The sequence below is a fragment of the Panthera onca genome, chromosome D2 (genome assembly GCF_046562875.1).
Source record: "Panthera onca isolate mPanOnc1 chromosome D2, mPanOnc1 haplotype 2, whole genome shotgun sequence".
NCBI lineage: Eukaryota > Metazoa > Chordata > Mammalia > Carnivora > Felidae > Panthera > Panthera onca.
The window spans coordinates 34,569,785-34,591,939 of NC_138349.1; the positions used below are offsets into that span (position 1 = coordinate 34,569,785).

The following is a 22,155-nucleotide window of genomic DNA, read 5'->3' on the forward strand; positions in this document are numbered from 1 at the left end:
AAAGTGTCAGCTCCCTCTGGAACCCGGAGGGGAATTCTTCATTGACTCTTCCTGGCCTCTGGTGGATTGAGATACGTCACTTCAATCCTCTGTCTCTACATGGTGTTCTCCACGTGTGTCTTCACATCATCTTCCCTCTGAGTGTGACTGTCTCTGTGTCCAAATTTCCCCTTCTAATAAGGAGTCCAGCCGTGTTGGATTAGGGCCTACCCTAAGACCTCAATTGAAGTTGATTATCTCTGTAAAGACCTTATGTCCAAATAAAGTCATATTCTGATGTCCTAAGTGAGGGTTAGGACTTCAACATATTTGGGCGGAAAGGTGGGGGAATACAATTTACCCGTAACAGAAACCATTTTCTGCTGGTCAGCAAAAAAAAAAAAAAAAAAGACAAAATCCTGATGATCTGGCTCTACCAGTGTGCAGACTGAGCCCTCGGCTGCACCAGAAATGCCAGAAGTCTGTACCTTCAGCCAGGCTTCATGTCCGATCCTTGGGGGCCACTCAACTCCAAGTTCTCAAGGCACCTGTGAGAGCCCGGGCACTTTCAGAGACACAGGAGGAGCAAGAACCTGGAAGCAATTTGGTCTTAAATAATCGGCTCACCTGCCCTTTTTCCCTGGCACATGTATAAACAAAGAATACGATTTTTTAAATTGAGGGCTAATCATAATGTATCAAACACTGAACTGCCAGTCCTAATTCTGTGTTGTGACTTTAAATTTCTTTGAGCCTCAGATTTCTCAGGTGTACACCGAGGGGTTCGGATGACCTGTCTGTAATCTCCCTTCCAGCTCCAAAAGTCTGTGACTAATTGACATTAAAGGAACTTTCCATTTCAGAATACCTAATCCCCTCCTCTATCATTGCATAAGCCACTGTTACGTTGACTGTATGACTGTATGTAATGAATCAATTCATGTGTTTTGTCCAATATCTATTATAAGCAAAGCCCCTTGTCTTCTTTTCACAATGCATTTGAGCTAAGTGAACCCATTAGTGACTTCAGATAAAAATCCGGAAGCGTCTATGGTCAAAAATGAGTGAGTAGCTTTCCAACCCCCCCGCCCCCCGCCGGACAATGGAGGGGACTGGCAGTTGTGAGAACTGCAGTGTGGGTCAGCTTCTGTGCTGCAGGGGTCCGGTTATGAGTACTGCAACATGATAACCCTCGCCCAGAAAACCCACCACGTAATCCAGGGCTAAGTTTCCACCCTGTCCCAGGTTTCTAACTCAAGTTGACTCTACTTCAAAAGAAGGAGAGCTTGTTTGGCCTAATACCCATGAAGTGCCGATTTCAGGAACACAACATGCTGTTAAACCACAGCCGTGTAAGCTTGTGGCCACTGAGATTTTCCAAGGATGAGTTTCACTTTTCAAAGAAAAACATGGCACCGCAAAGCCAGAGAGACATGAGGTGACGGGTGTTGGTTGGCCCCAAGAAGCCTTCTCTCCCAAAGAACACCTACTATGTGTGGGTGTGTTCTGGGTGGGGGCCAGGGAGGCACAGGAGGGCGGGCTCACTTTCCAGCCATGAGACAGTGGCTGCCTCAGACTAGCTCTCCAGAGGGGAAGAGAAAGGACAGCTGGGCAGAGTCCGGCGTGGACACGTGGCATCGTGCAGGCTGGGGAGCACTGGGGAAGGTGGCAGGGTGTTACAACCCTAGAAGCTGGGTCAAGTGGATGCTCAGCAAGACACAGCCGGGCGAAACCCCGCTGCCAGAGCAGATGCAGAAGCCGGAGCTGGAAGCGCTCGGCCACAGGGCGGGAGGGAGGGTCCCCAGCAATCGACACAGGGGACTCAGTGTCTCTGTGAGATCACATGTCAGGCCCCCTGGGCTCCCACCTTCATATTTGGCTCCCAAGTTTGGCAGAATGGTCAACAAGAGCTGCTGAATGCCACTGGAAGATGACGCGGGTATGTCCTGTCTCCCTAGATTGGAGTTCATCTGCGTTTCAAAGGAAAGTGAGTAGCTGCGGAACTGATACAGAATCAAAACTCAGAGAATCACGACTCTTTAATTTTGTGAAGGAACTAGGGGGTGATTGAACCTAACCTCTCCTTCCATGTCAGAATCCTTACAGTGGCTTAGTTTTCCAGCTTCTGTGTGGATGCCTCCACTGACAGGGAGCTTGTTCACTTGTAAGGTAACCTGTGTCATCACCAAGGGGCTCTAGTCACCTCAAAATGTTTTCCTTATATGGTGTTAACTTCTTCCTTCTAACTTACCCTCCGAAGTGCATGCTCTGTCCTTTGAAACAGGCCTGAACCTGTATTTTCTGCAACAACCCTTTAACTATTTGAAGGCGGAGCCGCCAAAACCTCTCTAAACATCCCCAGTTCCTTGCATGGTACTTTTGTGGGACGGCTCCTGGACCTGGTTAAGGTCATCCGAACACTGCCCCTGTCCTTCGAAAAACGTGTTCTCCCCTTCCCCAAACTGAGGGCCGTTTTCCAGAGATACCAACAGCAATGTAGGTCAGATTGTGGGCTGTATGTGGGTAACGCTGGACACCTGAGCCAGGTGACCTCAAAGACCACAGATCATGGCCACTTCAGGAACTAAATGGTGATCCGGATCCACCCAGGGTGCCCAGGGTGACCCTTCCAGAGAAGCCAGGCAGCCTTGACCGGGCCTGAGGCTGAGTACTTGCTAAGCCTGGGAAGTCTGTAGCCTCTCATTGTTTGGGGTAAAAGCAGGCCCCGGGCCAGAGTCCGTGGATGCTGGATTTCATGGACACTGGTGGGGAAAACCACTGGGCCCTGAGGTTGGCATAGAAGGGAGAAGCCCGCCCCCTTGTGGACCTCTGGGGTGTGGCAAGGTGCAAAAGCACCCTGAAACCTCACTGATAAGGGATCTAGGGGAACAGCCACTTCCTGTCACGCTCCCATTTTACTGGTTGCCTCTGGCAGCCTGCAAGAGAAGTGATCTGGCCTGTCAGAGGGCAGGGGAATGGTAGCAGGGGACACATCCAGAAGTTAGGAGGTAGAGACCCCTGAATCAACTTGTCTGCCAACAGAAAGTTGGAGATAAACCAGGCAGGTGTTATTAGCTGCTGGGGAAAAAAAGAAAAAAGCAAAAAGCAAAAAAAAAAAAAAAAAAAAAAGGCAGCAGGAGGCCTTTCCTCATTCAGCCACTCCCTGGGTGGCCCCAGGCAAATCACAGTCCCTCAGTGGGCCTCCCAAGGCTGAGCTGGGTGAAGGCTACATCCCTCTGAATGCTCACACATTATAGACCCAGCTGGAGGTTTCCACATGCCTGTACTGACAATAGCTTGTCATTGGTGGTGCCACACCCCCTGACTGAAGACAAGAGGGTTTATGGGGTGGCCGGGGCAAGGGCACGTGTGGAATGGGAGGCAGAGGGCACCGACTTGGCCAGCTTGGCTTCCCCACCAAGGCCCTGGAGAGCACACCATGACGTTCAGCATGCCGCAGGAAGCCCTGCAGCCATTTCTCACAGTGGTCTCCCCTACCTTGGGCCAATCCATACCTTGGGCCAATCCTAAATCTAGAACAGTCACCTCATCCTGAAACACTTCTCCACTGAGTGATGCCTGAACACTGACCCAAAGGTGTCTGTGTCATAAAATATGCTTGCCCCAGCTAGACGTGATCCAGGCCTGTTTAATGTTCAATATGGCAGTCCACAAACATTGATTCTGCCTCACGTCCAAACATCTCTACACTGTCTTTACGCAGCACTAAGCGTATTATCAAAGGTTGTGTTTTTAACGTATTTTCAGGGTAAATTCTGTACTACTCTGTAATCGATGAGCATAATTGGGCTAAATGTAACCTGGGAGATTCAAGCCAGAAGTGCTTTCCTCAACATTCTCCAGATGAAAGATAGAGGCAAATTTTAAAAATTGCATTATATTTTTAAACGCTTCGATATTTTTCCTGCACTATGCTCACAGAGACAGAGAGTCACCAAAGATGTTATTTTAGAACACTTAACTGTCCTCTGGCAAAATGAAAGGTATTGAAACCTTTATAAAATATGGCCTTGTATAAATTACCTGAAATAATGTCCTCAGGCTAATGTGCTTCTAGCTGGAAGGATCTGGGGCAAATATTACGAGGGGAGGGGTCATCTTGCACACCAAGTTTCACTAAAGCTTTGGCTGAAACTAAATAAGCCTGTAATTTCTCATTTAAAAAAAAAAAGCATTATAAAGTTATTATAAGACATTTTAAGTTATTATACAAACACCCCTTAAAAATTAGAGGATTCCAGCAAGAAGTACAATCCAAGTTCTACCTAAAAAGTAAAGTCAGGTGGAACATGTAACTCTAATTGCAGACAGAACCCTTTTCAAACACCTATTTAGACCACCCAGCTTCTGCAGTATTGCCAAATTCTAAAATTGTAATGAAAATTTTAAAGTCCAAAACCTACAAGCCATCAGAGGTTCAGTAAGCAGATTGTGCCATTTCAAAACTGAAAATGTGCTTGCATAAGCAAGTCACCGGGGCTAACCTTTCTGGATAGAGAGTCTGGCCTCCAGTTCAGAACATGGCTATGCCAGGGTCAGAAATGTGACCAAACTGCGCTTTCACGGAGGTTAGCCAAGGTTCACAAGGTCATGACTGGGCCATTTTATCAGTCCTGTCAGGCTCACACCCTATTGCCTGGCATAGATAAAAACTTTATCTGTCAGCTTGCTAAATCTACTCCTCCCGCCTTATTTTCAATAAAGAAAAGCCTGGACTAGCTTATCTAAACCAGAGACTGGCCTCTTCCAATACTGTTTTCAGATGCAACTTCTGGTCTCATTTTGGGTCACTAACTGTCCATAATTAGAGTGACCGGCTTCCTCTTACCTGAAACCTTCAGAAAAACAGTGCTGGCACTCGGCAACAACATAGATTCATTATGTTTATTAAACGTACTAAGTTTATGGCTGAAGGTTTTAGGTTAGAGTAGGATGTTCTCAAGCATTACCTTTTCAAATTCATCTTTCCCCAAAGCAAAGCAAGCAAAAAAAAAAAAAAAAAAAAAAAAATCTAAAATTAACTTTGATAGATTTTCCAAATAGAGAATCTAAACCACAGAAACATTTACAAATGTTGGACTAACTCACACTCACATTTGTATTTTTCTGATAACTGTGAAGAGAAAAAGCAGCTAAAGTTTCTTCCTCACAGAAAATAGATATGCGCAGATAACAAATAAAGCCATGCAGGTAGATGCTTAGAAATCTGGCTAAATATACAAATATAAAACCAGTGAGCTTTCCCCCCACAGGAATCTTAAATGCAAGACAAGCACCTTCAGATTTTACTTTATTTGGAAACTATCCAAATTCATTATTTTAATATTTAAAGACTGTGGTACTGTAGTAGAGACACATAAATATTATAATATACATTTAGAAATTAAATATAATAAAATCAACATGACACTATGTAAAACCTCATGTGCACTTCAAATAAGTCTGAAGGCTGGGCATTCACACCCATCAGGTTTCCCCCTGGAAACGGGTGAACCTTGCAGGGAGATCATCCACAGGGTACACGGTGGGACTAGTTTTCATTGTAGGAGGTCCATTTAGAAGCCGCCAGTCACAATGCCTGGCCAGCTCCACTGTAAATATTTTGAGAAGAATTTTTGCAAACTCTTTCCCTACGCAGCTCCTCAGGCCGCCTCCAAATGGAATGAAGCTGAACCTGGACGCATCCTCTGGGTGAGGCAGCATAAATCGGTCAGGATTAAATTCCTCCTTGTTGGTGAAGATATCTGCCACATCGTGAGTATCACAGATACTGTAGATAACATTCCAGCCCTTGGGAATCTGGTATCCCTGCAAAAGATTATGAAGTCCCAAGGGCTGACAAACTGGAATCTAACTTTCAACAACAAAAAGTTATCACTGATAACCGGACCAATTATGAGTTGAAAAAAAGGGATGTGTGGAGAGAGACAGGGCAGACAGACATTTTGATGGTGGAAACACGTGCGCACAGGGGGCAGGATGATGACATCAAAGGCATAAGAAATTGAAACCAATGCACAGGGAAGCAAGGGGAGATTCAAAACCACAACAAATTAACTTACATTTAATTCAAAAGTCTTAAGAGCGACCCGAAACCCTCCTGGAACTGGGGGATTCAGTCGAAGGGTCTCTTTAATAACACACCCAATGTATTTAAGCTGTCCCAAAATTTCCATGTCCAACTTGTTGTCTTGATTGCTTTTGCAAAGTAAACCCTATCAAAACAGTCATACAGAGGTGAGCGGTTATTTTGTGCTCCAGTAAAATCAGCCCAGCAGACGTAAACAGGGCTTAAGTGGCGGCTAGACCCAAAGGGCCCCATGTTGGGAGTTTTCCCCCTGAGGGGGAAACTGTGAGCAGCTAATGACCATTTGCCTCCACCCCTTGGCCCAAATCCACTATCTATTTACAACTCCAAGAGAAGGCTGCTCCCCACTTAGAACCACCAAGTTTCTCCCCCGCCCCCATCACCACCACCACTGTCACCACCACCTAGGAGTCCCCATTCATGCCCTTGAAATACAAATTCAAGAAAGTGGAATCCAACTGAAAATCTCCAATGCACTGCAAAAAGTGGAGAACGCATAGGAATACAAGGATCAAACCCTGCCTGAGTGGGATCACAGCTCACAATTCCTTCCTTTTTATTCACAAAGCTAATTCTCTTTCGTCACCGGCCCACCCACCCCTTGGCCCTGCGCTTTCAAAATACTCAGAGAAGTCAGCACACTTACATATTGGCAAGATGGCTAGGGGACAGCAGAATTTCTCAAGCTAATTTCAAGGCCAGTGTCCCCCTACCTTACTCTTGAGCTCCTCTCGAACCTTCTGGAGAACATGGGGGTAGAGCCCCAAGTAAGTAATCAGAGACGTGGCTGCACTAGCTGTGGTTTCGTGTCCTCCAAAGAGGAGTTCGGTTGAAGATTGCTTTAGTGCCTAAGGATGGAATAATTCAAACGTTTTTTACAAGTTTGCATGCAATTTTACACAGCAATTACTCAGAACCCAACTGAAGGTTCTGGAAAGATGAGCCGAGCTAAAAGTTTGTTGATAGAAAGTCAAGGAAGGCTACACTTTTAAACATAATGCATAGTCCCTTTCGTTCAGCTAGAACAGGGAGGCCAGTAAAATCCCACTACGCTGGGAATTCTTGAATGAAAGCCTTGGTTGTATTAAAATCGCCCAACATTCTTTATTTGTATTTTGCAAATTCCAACGTTCCCCGGAAAGCCTGGTAGGGCTAGGGGACGCTCCCTGTTCCGCTGCATCCTCTCCCACAGCTCTCCGGACCCGGTGTCTCAACGTTCCGGGTCCCATCCCTGGGGTCTGGGCGGTCTGCTGACTGTGGAGTCTGGGCGTCACCTTTGGGGACCCCAGGTACCGCCCTTGGAAAGCCAGAGGACCCAATTCCGCAGTGCCTCTTCCTGGAATTGCCACTCACCTGCATGTCCAGCCTCTCTCCCCTCTCCCACGAGTGCTCAATCAACAGCTGCAGCGCATCTTTGCAGCCACCGCCCGCCTCCGCCTCCGCCTCCGCCGCCCGCAGCCCGCAGATCTTGGCGCGAATGTTCTCCTCTATGCGCGCGTGGATGAGGTTGCGTGCCTTCATGCCCTGAGGGCAGAGAGCGCACCGCAGTGAGCTGACGCCGAGCCCCCGCGTCCCCGCGTCCCCGCGTCCCCGCGCCCCTAGCTCCTCACGCTGCAAGCTCCCTTACCCGGTACAGCCCACTGAAGGGCACGTCGATGGGCAACGAGAAGAGATTGCGGGTCATTTCCTCGAAGGCCTCCACCAGCTGCTGCTCCGCGTCCCCGCCGTTCGCCAGTCGGGGCTCACAGCCCAGCAGGATGCGCATGGCGATGCGGAACATGAGGCGCTTCACCTGGGGGTAGACCAGGAGGCCGCGCTCGCCGGAGCTCAGCCACTGCTCCAGGCAAGTGCCCACTTCTTCCGCGATCACCGGCACGTAGTACTGGAGCGCCTCGCGGCTGAAGGCCCGCATAATCACCTGGGCTCCAAAAGAGGGAAAGTGTTAAAACCGCCCCCCTCGCCTTCCGGGATCCCCTTCCAGCCCCCCTCACCCCTGCCAGACCCAAGGCACTTCTCGGCTGATAGAGCTAAACTGGGCTTGAACGGGTCCCAACCGACATCTCGTGCAGCTAGCGCTCGCCCGGCATTTATCTGCTAGCACCCCTCCAGGGGACAGGGTCCCCCTCCCTGTCCGGGCACCGCCGCCCTCACCTTCTTGCGCTGCTTGTGCGAGGAGTCGTGCAGGTTGGAGAGGCAGCCGGAGCCCAGGATGGTGCGCACCGACGCGGGCCAGTGAACCGACACCAACCGGTGCTCCCCGAGCAAGATGCGCCGCACGTTGTCGGCGCCCATCACCCGCACTGTGGGCCGCCCGAACAGATGCGTCTTGTAGATGAAGCCGTATTTCCTGCGCTTCATCTGCAGGAACTTCCTTCGCTGGGAGAGGAGGGCGGAGGAGAGAGACAGGCGTGAGGGGGCGCCGGGGAGCGCCGCGCCTCCGGCTAGCCCGGATCCTAGCCATAGTCACCTCCCTCAAAGGGACGCCTACCCTGGCTTCTGGAAGCCCTGAGCCCAGTCGGGCTCCTGAGAATCGTCCTGTCCCGCCCAAGCTCCCTTACCTGTAGCACCATCTGCAGTGTTTCCCCAAAGAAGGGGAAGCCCATAGTTCCGGGGGGCAAAGGGAGCGCGCAGCTGCGGTCGCGGCTGCTCACGCAGTACAGGTCCCAGAGCTTGATCGCGGCCAGGAAGAGCAGCAGCGGTAGCACGAAGGTGCAGAGCGCACTGGCCAGCAGCGCCGGGAGCCCCATGGCGCGCCGCGGCCTCCCGCGCCACCTGCCGCCGTCGCCAGCGCTCCGAACCCCGCCGCGCGCCCGCTTTATAGGCGGCCCAGGTTGCTGCCCACGTTACCTTGGTCAGACAATTAGTTCACCCAAAGTTCATCTTTAATTGCGGATTGGGCCCCTGGCTCCTCCCCCCGCGAGGCGCTGCCCAAAATCTTTAACCGTTTGTTCCACGCCGAGGCAGAGGCGGCACGGTGGCTGCTTCCCTCCGAACGCGCCTCCTGGGGTGCGAAGCTAGAGAGAAGCCTGCCTCCCCCTTACAAGGTGTGCGGAGCTGACCGAGACGGCGGCAGAGGCCGACTTGGGCTCCGGGGAGCGGGAACTCCAAGCCCTGGGCTTCCTGGTGATCTTTTTGGAATCCCTCGCGCCGGGTCCGACGGGCGGTCCCAGAGCTGCCTTCAATGGCTTTTCATTTTCAGGCGCCGTGTGGGCTCCCTTCCACCTGCTGGCGGAAGCAAAGGGAAGTGCGTTCAGGGACCGACTAGCTTGCCACGTCCCACGCTGGGGAAACTGAGTTCCAGAACGCAGAGCAAAACGCGGACCTCCCGAATCTCCCGAAGATCCCGCAGAAGAGCCCAGGGCCGGAACCTAAGCGAGAGCAGGAGTGGTGTGTGTGTGCAGGGCGGGGGTCAGACATGATGGGAGGATCATAGATCCCAGCTCCCCAAACCCCTCAAGGAGGTCAGCACTCATGAAGTCTTGAAAGGTCCAACTTAAGGGTACAAGAGAGCCTCCAGATCCCTCAGGACTCCAGGTGTAACCTTGCGCAAGTCAGAGCCCCAACTCTGACGCCCCAGCGGGAGACCACAGGGGCAATTCATCCACGGCTCAGCGCTCTGAGAACCGGCAGCAGCCGGCCGGATTCCGAGGGCCCTGGGACTCATAGCCCCAGCTAGGCAGAGAGGAAGGGGATCCTTAGGCCTGGGAAGATGAGGTGACAGAGATGGAGAAAGGAAAGCCCAGGAGTCTGTGCTCCGGCGCTCGGCTCCATCTCTACTTGCACGACCTGGAGTGGGTCACCACAAATCCTTGCTCCTGTCTCCTTCTCCTTAATATGAAGGCGGTAATTCCCAATCCGTCTACACAACACCCCGGGATAGTTGTGTTTTCAAGATGGGCTTCTGGTTGCAAATACTTTCCCCAGTTCCGCGCACTAGATTACGTCACCAGGATGACCTGGAGCCTTCCTCCGCTCTCACGGCCCCCGCCCACCGAAGCCACCCGGGTGAGAGGGGTGCTTGGCCCTGAACCCAGGCCTCTGCCGGCCGTTAATGGGAGTGTTGAGAGAATCCATCCTCGGAAGCAAGTCTGGCCCTTGCCCAGCTGCAATCAGCCGCTCCTGCAGCCGATGCCTGATGCCCGGAGCTCGGACACTGCGGAGTGCACGTGCGCTCCCCACTTCTCACCTGGTGGGGCCACACGCATCACATCCTCAGTTTGAGCGCCGGACTCACCAGCCGCGCGGAAAACGAAACAGAATACGTTTGTTTAAAACTAAACGCCGGCTCTTGCAGGAGCACGCCGCACGCCTCGGAAGGCGTCCTTTGTAAATGGAAAACTCTTTGATCCTAAGGGCTGTTAAATACGTGACCCTCCCGCGGTGGTCCCCAAAGCTGGCGGGATTGGAAAATGTGGAGTCCTAGGGACTGCACGGTCCCGCAACGCTCCACGCCGGAGTCGCCACAGAGCTTGCTTGGCAGTCTGCGTTTCCCGCATAACCCTACTCGGTGTTTCAGAGGCTCTAGAGAAGGGTCTTTCCCACCGTCATTTCATCTAACCGTTTGGCGACTGCAAACGGTGCCAGCCAACTTCTGGGCACCGGCAGGAACCGCGCGAGACGCACCAGAAGTGATTCGCAGAAATCCTGGGCCCGCCCCTTTCTAGACAGCGCTGGAGCCGGTGAGCAAAACTGGCGAGTGGGGGCGTGACCTGGGGCCCATTCCCAATCCTCTGGCCTGACCTGCCTGTGACCCCTGCAGCCCGGACCGTGACATCCGAGTGAACTCTGCAGGGCCACCTCGCCAAGTTCAGCGCGCGCCGGGTCACAAGATGAGTGGGGCCTGCGTGCTGGAAATTGCCGGGGGAGGGGGAGAGTTCTAATAAATCTGCCCATCGAGACACGCGGGGGCGTCCAGCGGGGTTGTCAGGCAGGAAAGGATTAAATGTGAAAGTGAAGATCATTAAAGAACATCTTGAATGGGGGAAGAGGTCAATAAATTATCAACCCGATAAGAACTTTGATTAGAAAACTTGCCAAGCTTTCTTCAGTGGTGGTGGGCGGGATGAGGATTGGTTCCGGGGGAAAACAAAATATTTCCAAGATGTTTACAAAATAGCCTCCCGGTTGCTAAGGGTTGGGGGTGGAAGGTGTGTTGTTTTTGTTTTTGGGGGTTTTTTTTTGTTTTTGTTTTTGTTTTTTTTTTTTTTGCTGGAGGAGGGGAGTGAGGACCCAGAGGGAGACCAGAGTCAGGTCAGTTCCCAGCACCCTTCCTCACCTTTTACCCTCCAATCCCTTTCCACATCTTGGGCACCCATTCTTGTCTCAGGGTGTTACACTCGCTGTTTCCTCTGCTTGGGGAGCACCTTTCCCAGATCACCGCTGGCTGGTTCCTTCCGAAGTCACATGCCACCTCCTCATGGAAGTCTTCCACCTTCCCACCCTGCAGAGTCTAGCCCCCAGGTACCAGGTATTACAGCCAGCTTTTATTTTCCTGACAGCACTTACCACCGTCTGACATACTCTCACTCTTTTGCTTGCTAGTTTATTTATTATCTACCTCCTTCGTAAGCATATGCAGCCCGTGAGGGCAAGAACCAGTATGCTCCTTCCTCAGAGAATCTGGAACTACTGAAACAGGAGCTCAGATATTCCCTGAAATTACTGAAAATGATGTATCGCTGGGAAATTGAAGCTGCCCCTACTGGAGCTTATAGTTAGTACCGATCCCAGAGCAGGTAAACCAGGTCTCTTACCACATACACCATGGAGGCTTTGGAGAACCTCCTTCCTATGTTTCTCCTCTCTTCCCCCCAGTCGAAATCCACCCCAAGCCTCGATCCTCCTGCCCCCTCCCCCTGGTGGAGCTTCTCAGCCCGGATGTTGTCTGCAGCCTCAGGGAGCACCCTGAGGACAGGCCCCGGTTCTGCCATTTTTGCTGGCTCCACTGCCTCCCAGAGCCCATGGCCTGGCGCCGGGCCTGTGATCAGCAGTGGGTGATGAATTGCCCTGCATGGGGGTTATGGCAGTGTCAGCCGAGCTCTCTCGGAAGGGCCCGCTGCGCTCTTGAGCTACTGGCCCTGCCTGCGCCTGCTGCTTCCCCCTTTCCTTCTGGCCCGGGGATCCACCTTAAGCATAAGGTCAGGAGGGCACTAGCTTCCTTCTGGTTCACTAAGGGGTCAGCTTGGGGCCTGGGCGGCAACTTCCCTGGCTCACCCATCATGTCCAGCTGCCCTGGCCTGTCTGAAGATGGGTGGCAGGTTGCAGTGGGCTGTTGGGAATGGTGCCACTGGAGGCTCTTGGCTTTGATTTAAACACCAGTGGAAACCTCTGTGTCAGAGTCCTTAAGCCATAGGGATCACTATGAAAGGACAAAGGGCTGAGCCCTACATGGTAGCCACAGGCCCAGAGGCCCAAGCAAGGAGTAAGTGATGGGGTAGAGGAGTCCAGATGGGGTGGCCAGTCCACTGGCCAAATAGCCCGGGAGCGCATTGCTAGTTCCTCAGGGAAGTCTTCTGTTTGTCCTATGCCATGGAGGGGGTTGAGGTAGTGAACCGGAAGGTCCCTGCAGCCAGCTATTACAGAGAGAATTCTCAGCCCAGCTCTTGGGATGTGCTCAGGAGGAGAGCTCTGGTCATACTCTGGGGTGGGTCTTTCCACCTTCCCACCAGGAAGCAGCTGCCCAGCTAAGCCTTAGCCTCCTCGCTCAACTGCTGCCGGGAAACTTCCTTCTTGGCCTTTCTGTTATCGCTAGAAATATCCCAAACCTCTCTGATTATGTCTCAACCTCCCATGAAAATAATCCAGCCTTAGAGATATCTCCATGTGCCTGTTCTCCCTTGTATATGTGGAAAGATTAAACACGTTCTCGAAGTAGGAATTTTTCTTTTAAGTCACCAGCAGAATCCAATGATATTGAGCTGTTCAGAGCCCTGGGAGAGCCCACAGTCATGTTTCTGCTGAGACTGAGACCAGCAGAGTGGCCGCAGGTCCCAAGCCGAGGCCCGCTCCCTGAGGGCTTTCTGTTGGGCGCCTTCTCGGTATGTCTTAACTGTAGCCCAAAGCCAGACCGGAGATGCGCTTCTTCCCAAGGGTTGCAGGTCCCAGCTGCGTTCGCTGGGCCTCTGGCACGGTCCAACCCTCCCCTGGCAATCGTCCCCGCGGCCCCAAGATCCATGCAACCTCCTGGGCTTGGCACAGGGAGGCGAGGACCCGCAGCTCCTAGTGAAGATCTGTTCCCTCCATCCCTGTTAGCAAACCTAGTAAAGGTTTAAGAGGCTGGGCTCAGGACCTTTCCTTCCTCAGGGCTCAGAGCCCAGGAAGCACCTTCCCACCGGCCTGGGCGCTTCTCCCGGGCTCCGCGGGCGCAGTGGCGGGGGCTCGCGTTCCTCCGCCCTCAAAGTCTGGCACAGAGCTGCATTCGGTGACCGTTTGTTGAGCGCGTGAGCGAGCGCCCTGCCCGGCACTAAGAAACCTAAGAAGCCGCAGATGGGCGGCGCTGAGAGCGCGCCGCTGCCGCTGGCCAAGCCTTGTTCCGAAGCGCAGAGAGTCAGAGGCGTAGCCCATCTCGCGCCGCCGAAGGCGCGAGCGGGTGGAAAAAGAGCCGCAGCCCGTCCACCGGGTGCACGATGGGCACGGTCTGCATGGCGGGGAAGGCAGGCGTGGCCAGTTCCCAGCGCGCCGTGCGCACCAGCTCCACGGCCAGCAGCTGGAGCACGGCCTGTGCCAGCTCCTGGCCGAGACAGCTGCGCGCTCCGCCGCCGAAGGGGATGTAATGGAAGCGGCCGCAGGCGCCCCGCGACTCCTCGCCCGCCGCGCCGAAGCGCTCGGGGTCGAAGCCCTCAGGCGGACTGCCGTACACTGCGGCCGTCTCGTGCGTGTCCCGGATGCTATACATCACGCTCCAGCCCTTGGGAATCTGGTAGCCCTGCGGGGAATGAGGAGACCCACCTGACCACGAGGCACCTGGGACCCAGGCCCGACCCGACCCTCCACCCCGGGTGCAAACAACAGGCTTCCAAAAATCGGCAGGAACGTTCATCTAACCCGGAAGCTAGGAGAACGCTCTGCGTTCCAATTTCAGCTCCTTTTCTGCTGAGCTGTGTGACCTTAGGATGGATACTCAATCTCTCTGAGCCTCAGTTTCTTAACTGGTAAAACAGGAACAAAAATGCCCGTTTTGTTGTTGTGAGAATAGAATAAGTCTGGCATATATATTGATGGTCAGTAAATGTAATCTGTTGTTATGTATGCTTCAGTGTTTTGTTTTGTTTGTCTTTCTTTTTTCTTCTGACATTAGATCAAGAGACCTAAGTTCTAGTTCTGAACCCACTCTCTGCATGGGCGGGAACAACACAAATGACAGGGACCCTCATTCCTCTATGATCTCCTCAATTATAAAGCTCTTCTTTGCATTGAACTGAAAACTGACTCTCTACCCGAACACCCTCCCACCCCCATTCCACTTGCTGTACAATCATATTCAGGTCTGGTAGCCACACTTCAAGGAAGTGAACATGGGACTCAAACCCAGGCATCCTTAAAAGGTTGTAAGGCAGCCTTCATGTTTCCTCTATCCACCTTCAGCTTTTTCAACTATTCTACTTTTTGATGTGTCTTCCAACCCCCTAACTCTCCTGCTTCCCTAGCCTGAATAGCTTCAGGATGTCTATTCAGTGGGTCTCAATAGGTGACAGATCTTAGAATCACCAAAAACATTGTCTCTCTCTCTCTCCTCTCTAGGCCTCAGTTTTCCCATCTGTAAACTGGACAATGGCTCTCCCTCTGCTCCCCCCGGTGGACCTGTGCTCCTCTTCCTCTGTTTCCCTTAGAGACTGTAGAATAAAGTCTGAATTCCAAGATGCAGCATCCAAAACACTTCTAAACACCTCATGATTCCACCCACCTTTGTCTGAATGGTCCCCCTCTCTGCTGGTGTGCTGTTCCATTTCAAATGTCAGCCCCCAAAACATTTTGGTGTCATTCCTTACTACAGATCTCTATCTTCCTCACATCCATTTGGGATGAAGTATAGGCCCTGGCCTCCTTTCTCTCCTGATGATTTCCTCCAGGGCAGAATCCCGGTGGCTATGGTTCACTCCACCCCTGGTGTGGAATGGGCCACAGATGTTCCTTGGCTGTTGAAAGCGAGGGTCAGGGAAGGGAGTGCCCCATCTCTGCTTGGAGCCGCCCAGCGACTGAGCTGGGGGTCGAGGGGGACCGCAGTGACAGCCATTCAGGCAAACATCCTCAGTTTCGCAAGTTTAGGGCTCCACTCTGATGCTGCCACTGTGCCGCCCAGCCCTGACACCACCTGACTGACGTGTCAGAGCTGGAAGGGACCAAGACCACTTCCTTCCAGAGAGCAAACTGAGGCCCAGAGCGAAGAGGGAATTGCCCAAGGGCTTAATACAAACGGAGCCAGATCCGGCTAACAATGGCCGGTTCCTTGCTTGTGAGGCAGCAGAGGGTGGGGTACGGGACACAGTTGGGGGCTCTCCTTGTTTCCCACCCACACTCACTGGCTAACGGGAGTGCTGCTAACGGGAGAAAAGTATGTCTTATTCTAAAACTCGGTTCTGATTGAGTTGACCGACCCTCACCGCCGCTGAAAGCTCAAGTAGGCGGGGTTCCTAGTCTTATCCGCTCACCAGGCGCTAGGCTTCGCGCCCCCTCAACAGTGCTTTCCGGTAAACGGGACAGGGCTCGGCGCCCTTCGTAGGCGGAAATCGGAGGCCCCGGGGGGGGGGGGGGGAAGAGGTGACCTCGCGGTCCTAATCCCCCCGACCCCGCCCGGTCGACCCCGCGGCAGGAGGCGGCGGGGTGCGGGGCGGCGCGCGCACTTACGTCGAGCTCGAAGGTGCGCAGCGCAGTGCGGTAGCCCCCGGACACCGGCGGCAGGAGGCGCAGCACCTCCTTGACCACGCAGTCGATGTAGCGCAGACGGCCCAGCGCCGCCAGGCTGAGGTCAGGCTCGCAGCCGCAGTCGGGCCGGGGCCCCGTGCCGCCCCCCGCGGCCCCCGGCGCGCAGCCGCAAGCGCGCCCCAGCCCCTGCGCCGCCAGCTCCTGCCGGATCTTGGCGACGGCCGCCGGGTGCTGCAGTAGCAGCAGGACGAGGGACGTGCTGGCACTGGCCGTGGTGAGGAAGGCGGCGAAGAGGAGCTCCACAGCCGTCTCCTGCAAGACAGCCCGGGCGGCGCTGAGTCTCCCGCAGCGGGCCCTGGCCGCAAGGCCTCCCGGCCCTATGGCTGGGGAGCAAAGGGCCCAAATTTACCGTTGAGCAAAAGCCAGAGTGGCGGCTCCGTAAGCAGGCCCGGAGTCGATCGAATCCCAAGTCTGCCCCTTGAGAAAGCCACATATAGCAACGGCCCAAACCAGGATCTATCCACTTACTTTGGAAGGGCTCCCAGAGACGCGAGGAACTTATTCTGTGTGCTATTCTTAGTGCTTTAAGCGTTACTCCTTTGATTCTCATCCCAACCCTATAAGGCACAATTACTGCCCTCGTTTTACAGAAGTGGAAACTGAGGCTCCAAGAGGCGTTCAAGGTAGTCCCAGCGGTCGGGCTCAGGAGTCCAGTGCTCTAAACCACCTGGTGGTGCTGCCTGAATTCCTGTTGGGCGTCCTGACAGTGAATTGGGATGGGAGGAGGACAGAGGAAGGCACCTGTAGCAGCGGCGCCAGCCTCCAAGCAAAGGAGTCATCAGGGCTTCCTCCTCCAGCTGGGTGGAGTGGTCCAGTGAGTGATTAAACCTCTTCTTGGTCTGCACTGACTAGTAAGCACAGAGGAGGGCTTCATCCTCCAAGCCCCAGCACTTACTGCCTCCCTCTGCCCTCCCAGCTCCTGGTGTCTTCGTTCCTAGTGGCACCCACAGTTTGTGTTTATACATTTATTTATTTGATCATGGGATGAATGTGTACCCCTCCCTTCCCGCACCTCAAGGCCAGGGGCTGTGTTTTGCTCACCGCTATATCCTCAGTCCCAGTGTAGAGCCTGACACCAAATAGATATATCATAATATCTGTGGAATGAATGACCTGGTCCAAGGCTAACTGCCCGCCCTGGACAACATGGGGAGTCCCAGTGTCCTTCCTGGCCAGGCCTAATCTGCTTGGCCTGCCCCTGATGCCCAGACCAGAACTGAAGATTCCTGATCAGTGGGTTTCTTCCTGAGAACCTGGAGGGTGTTGTCACACCCTGTCAAACACTCCTCTTCAGAGCTAGGAACTATTCCTATCCAGGGGCTCTCCCAGGACTCATTTACTTCTAACCCCCTGGATTCTTGCAGCTCTCATAACCCCAGGAGTCAGGAGACAGATTATTAGCTCCATTCTCAAAGAAGAAACTAAGGCTGAGCTTTACCCTGCATGGGTCTTGGAAAGTGGGAAATTAACTCAGAAAGACTGGTAGTTGCTTTTGGAAGGGTTGAGGTGTTCCCATTTCTAACTTTCCCCTGCCTCCCCAACCTCTCCACTCCTTTTTGTGTTCTCCAGCAGGTCCTGGGGGCCATTCCAAAGCTTCTCTCCTTACTTCCATTGCCTGTGCTCTATGCATACATGGGGAGGGGCTCTAAACTTGGAGAGACCACGCAGTGGCCAAAGAGGTTAGCAGTGCCAGGTGACAAGGTGGCTCAGGGAAGGAGAATGTCGATTTCCAGAAGAAGAGGGAGCTTCAAGGAAGATATGGAGTTCGACCCTGAGCCCTTAGGGTTTGTAGAGAAAAGGAGTGGAGGGGGTTTCATAGACTGGGGACTGCAGAGGCAAAGGCATGGAGTGACAGAGAAGGGGGTGGGTGAGCAGGTCTGTTTGTGGCCAGAACCTGTAAGTAAGGGCCAAGAATTCATGCCTTTCCACACTCCTACAGAGAGGGATGGTGACTGGCCCAAGGCCACAGAGCTGGTGGGTATGGCTAAGCCATGGCTGGAACCCATGTCTCCCCTTTCCCCTCCCCCTAAGGAGTTCCCAGGGCTTAAAGTGGAGCCAAACAGGACTCTGTTAGGGGCCGGGAGGAAAGGATGTAGCATGTGTATGGAGACCTGCTAGGAATGCAAAAGGGGGAGAAGTAAAACCTTCCCACCACCTACCTTCAGCTCCTGCACTGAGAGCTCATGGCCCAGCTCCCTAGTGCTGTGGATAATCATGTCGAGGGCGTCACTCAGCTCGGCAGCCTTGTCTTCGTGAAGCTTCTCTGCGATGGCCTCCTCCAGGTACCGATGTAACTGGTCTCGTGCCCGGATGCCCTGATATGTGGGGAGAGAGGGGAGGTGGGACAGGAAGTCTGAGGGGGCCAGGACTCACACCTAACCCCCAAATCTTCTTCCTTGGGCTGCTCTGGTCCACTGAGATCCAGGTGTCAAGTTTCTCAGCTTAGCTTCATGCCTGGCACATAGCAGGAGCTCAATAAATGCTCAGGAATTTATCCACCATCTCTACACATAATTCTCTCTTGGTGATCACATTCTATACTGTCCCTGGTGGGGTGAAATCAGTCCATTGCCCTTTGCCTTCACTAGACTAGGCAGGGGCAGTGGGCACCAGTGTAGACAGGAAGGCACACTTTAATGGATCCAAAAGAGCTCTGGCTTAGAGAACACTACTGGAGGTGGGTCTAAGCATTAGCCTCTGTAAGCAGGTAGGCAAGAGGTAGGCAGTTCAGGGAGCAAGCACAGCAAAAGCATCTGAGCACTTGGGTTTTCAGATCATAGGAGATGGGGTTCAAATCCTGCCTCTGCTGGCCGGCTGTGTGATCTTGGGTAAGTCACTTAACCTCTCTGAGCTTCAGTTTCTTCATCAGTAAAATAAGAATAATAACACTTTAAATCAGAAAAAGCATTCAAAGCCATCAGCCTACAGCATGCCCCTTTATACATAACCATTCTTTTTATTCGGGGAAACAAAAACCAAGGCATCAGGACTGTGAGAAGCCCCAGCTTACAGACAAGGAAAAGGCAAATTCGGCCCTCCTGGTTGCTCTCTGGGCCTGGCCCACAGCTCTGAGGTCTGAAGAAGCAGCGGTTCTCTGATCCAGAAATTAGTGGGGCCGGGGCCGGGGCCGCGGACGGGAAGCCGGCACCCACACCTCTCCGACCCGGGCTAGGCCGGGGGAGTGTCTGCGGGGCTAGTGCTCCCATCGGTTCCGCAGCCATCCGGGCTTCCACAAAGGCGCTGGAGGCCGGGCCAGGGGGCACCGCTCTGGAGCCGTGCTGGGATGACGGGCTGGGTGCCCACCACGGAGACCCAAAGTCAGGAAGCCAGCGACTGCTGGGTCGAGCGCGCGGGCCCGGCAGGCGCGGCCCGGAGAGGCTGGGATCGCACAGCCAGTGAGGACAGAGGCCAGCCCCGACGCCCACCGCCACACCATGCCACCTCCCCACCCTGGGCGAAGCCTCGGTTCCCCGGGAGAGGCGACGCGTGGGGTGCGCAGAGAGACTGGTTTTCGCCTGGAAGACACACCCACGCTGGGAAGCCCCACGAGGAAGGTCTGAGGCCAGAGCGGCAGTACCTTGCGCAGGCCGCTGAAGGGTACGTCCAGGGGCAGCGAGAAGAGGTTCTCTACAAACTGCTCAAAGGTCCGGGCCAGCTCCGCGCACTGCGCGTCGTCCAGCCGTAGCCCCAGTAAGATGCGCGCAGCCATGCGAAAGGTAAGAGCCTTGGAGGCCTGGTAGACAGCAACCGGCCGGCGGGCCGCGCACCAGGAGCGCACCTCGCGCCGTAGCACCCCCTGCAGGCGGGGCACGAACCGCTGCAGCGCCGCACGGCTAAACGCTCGAGCCAGGACCTGTGGGAAGCCCGCGGCGTCAGCACTGGCCATGGTCCGGCTTCCTCTGCTCCGCGATTCCAGAGGCACCAGAATGCCAATGTCGGTCCCCTTCTCTTCTCCTAAGCGGCCCAGACCTAAATGTGTTGGCTTTTGCTATCGCCATTCCCAGACTCTAAATCTCTGATGTTTACAGTCCCTCCCATCCATCCAGGTTCCAGCTGCCACTTCCTCCGGGAAGTCGTCCCTGGTCCCTCTCCAAGGGGGGCTTTCTGGTCCCTTTTCCCCACCCATTCTGGTATCATCCACACATAGAAGATTGGAGATGAAATGCCCCTTAAGTCCCAGTCCTAGCCTTATAACCCAAAGCGGCAAAAGGTAAGGGACTGGACCAAAGCCACCACTGGTTAGCCAGGGGGCTCTGCCAGCTTCCACGTGTGCCCCTAAAACCTAGCCCCGGCCTGACCCACAATAGGTGCCCAGGAATCGCAGGTTTTGGCTCACCTTGCGCCGCTGCCGATGAGGCTCACCGACTGAGCCGATCAGGGTGTGCGAGCCCAGTAGGATGTGCGCGCTCTGCGGCCACTGGCTGCGCACCAGGCGGTGCTCGCCCAGCAGGATTGTGCGCACGTTCTCTGCGCCGCTCACGCGGATCACCGGCCTGCCTAGCAGGTGCGTCTTGAACACTGTCCCGTAGCGCTCCCGGCGGGAGCTGTGGAAGCGAGAGCCCTGCAAGCGAGGCGGAGCGAGGCTGGAGCTGCTGGGTCTCGGCTGGGGGTCTGGCCCAGGCCTCCCAACCGCCCCTTGGTAACAACTCCCTGCTCCAGGCCGGCGCGTGGAGTCTCTACAAAACCGAGTCTCAAATGGGCCTCCCGACTACCCTATTGAAATGTAGATTCTCCTGTTCCCGTTGGGGCGAGCAAGAGACTGAGGCTCAGAATGGGGATGTGAGAGCCCGAGGGCTCAATGGCTGAGAGCGCCCGGGCTTCCTGATTATGTGCTTGCAGGGTATAGAGCGAATGCTTCTTAGAACCCCTCTGTTCACCCTGGCGTCGTGTCGTGTCGTGTTTAAGTAGCGCTGGGGAGAACCCCGGTGACATACGGTCCCTTCGAGGGAGCAGCTGGACAAAGGCGAGGGCTGTGTATGCTCTCTGGGGCCCTGGGCTATAGGACGAGACCGGCTACGAACCCTGGGAGCACACTGAGAGCGAGGAGGGTCCCGTGGGAGTCAGGGAGGAAGGGGTCATGTCGGGGTGAGAGCACGATGGGGTGTGAGCCACTCACCTGAACTAACCAGTGCAGCGTTTCGCCGAAGAAGGGCCAGCCCATGGAACCCTTGGGCAGGGGCAGGGCGGAGGCCCGGTCCCGGCTCAGCGTCCAGCGGAGCGTCCAGAGGTGCTGGGCCAGGCTGAGCAGCAGGCCGGCGCACAGGAGAGCGGTGCCCGCTGCCCCCAGCACTGACAGGCAGCTCAGCCCCCAGGGGAACATGGCGAGCCTGCGGGGGACGGCCAGGCGGCTCGGAGCACTGGGGGCGCGAGAGCTGGGGCGCTGGTAGCACGCAGTGCTCACCTGTTCGGTCCGGAAAGGGCCTGGGGCTTGGGGACCAAAACCGAGATGTATAACCTCGGACAGGGACTTCGCTCCAGAAGCAGACCCGTAGTAGAAGGCGGCAGTGACCACACGCCCTTAGGGAACGTGCCTTCCTCTAGTCCGACGCCTTCTGGGCCCAAATGCCAGGTCCTCGCTGGGGTGCCGGCTGCCTGGGGACCGGGGACGCCCGGCACCCGCGGCACCTCCCACCTCCTCCCCGGGTCAGCGCTCCTTTGATAGAAGCAGCGAGGGAGAGCCGAGAGAGGAGCAACTCACCGGTGTTGCCAACTTGGGCTGCGGTCACCGGGGCTGTAGACCCCCGCCCCACCTCCCTCTCTTCCCGGCCCACCCTGGCCACATTTATATAGATATTGGCTCCCTCCCTACGGACCGGTCCCGACTCATACAACGTGACGTGCCCATGCATATTTAAAGCCCTCCGAGCAGAGTAGTGATTGGAGGCGGTGGGCAGCGGCACGCTCACCCAGGGACGAGGAGTAAGGAGTGGCAGCCGCCGCGGCGCTCGGGCTGGGCTGGGGGCCGCGCCCCGCGCGGATCCTCGGGCGGGGCCTGCGATTTCGCGCCAGAAGTGCCCGGCTGTACGCCGCAGCCCCGCGGGTGGGCGAACCCCGCGCTCTCGGCTAACGCGGGCTCTGTGGCATCCCCACCCTCGGGGTTGCAGGTGCCCCTTCCCCTTCCGGCACTGCAAGCTGAAAGGGTTATC

At 54.8% G+C, this 22,155-nt stretch overlaps 2 protein-coding genes across 2 annotated transcripts; both read right to left on the reverse strand.

The window, feature by feature from the left end:
* Positions 1-5,273: 5,273 nt before the first annotated feature.
* On the reverse strand, positions 5,274-11,178 carry CYP26A1 (cytochrome P450 family 26 subfamily A member 1). Its single transcript, XM_060642018.3, has 7 exons — positions 8,647-11,178; positions 8,240-8,464; positions 7,716-8,006; positions 7,442-7,612; positions 6,802-6,936; positions 6,063-6,215; positions 5,274-5,808 (listed from the first exon to the last, which is right to left on the reverse strand). Exons 1-7 carry the CDS (start codon positions 8,833-8,835, stop codon positions 5,467-5,469), a joined length of 1,506 nt encoding a protein of 501 aa, XP_060498001.1. The 5' UTR covers positions 8,836-11,178; the 3' UTR covers positions 5,274-5,466.
* A 778-nt stretch (positions 11,179-11,956) lies between these two features.
* Positions 11,957-21,758, reverse strand: CYP26C1 (cytochrome P450 family 26 subfamily C member 1). Its single transcript, XM_078434603.2, has 6 exons — positions 21,126-21,758; positions 20,346-20,570; positions 19,587-19,862; positions 18,169-18,324; positions 15,932-16,261; positions 11,957-14,012 (listed from the first exon to the last, which is right to left on the reverse strand). The coding sequence occupies exons 1-6, from the start codon at positions 21,327-21,329 to the stop codon at positions 13,635-13,637; spliced, it is 1,569 nt and encodes a 522-aa protein (XP_078290729.1). The 5' UTR covers positions 21,330-21,758; the 3' UTR covers positions 11,957-13,634.
* Between the last annotated feature and the right edge of the window lie 397 nt (positions 21,759-22,155).

Bases quoted from the DNA above. Each gene is read 5' to 3' on its own strand.
- CYP26A1 (XM_060642018.3), bottom strand. From the start codon at position 8,835: ATGGGGCTCCCGGCGCTGCTGGCCAGTGCGCTCTGCACCTTCGTGCTA. The intron at 8,007-8,239 runs GTGAGGGCGGCG...TTTGGAGCCCAG, and splicing joins CGCACAAGCAGCGCAAGAAG to GTGATTATGCGGGCCTTCAG. The intron at 5,809-6,062 runs GTAAGTTAATTT...AATCTTTTGCAG, and splicing joins TTAAGACTTTTGAATTAAAT to GGATACCAGATTCCCAAGGG.
- CYP26C1 (XM_078434603.2), bottom strand. From the start codon at position 21,329: ATGTTCCCCTGGGGGCTGAGCTGCCTGTCAGTGCTGGGGGCAGCGGGC. The intron at 18,325-19,586 runs GTACTGCCGCTC...CCCACATATCAG, and splicing joins CCTTCAGCGGCCTGCGCAAG to GGCATCCGGGCACGAGACCA. The intron at 14,013-15,931 runs GTAAGTGCGCGC...CATTCCCCGCAG, and splicing joins TGCGCACCTTCGAGCTCGAC to GGCTACCAGATTCCCAAGGG.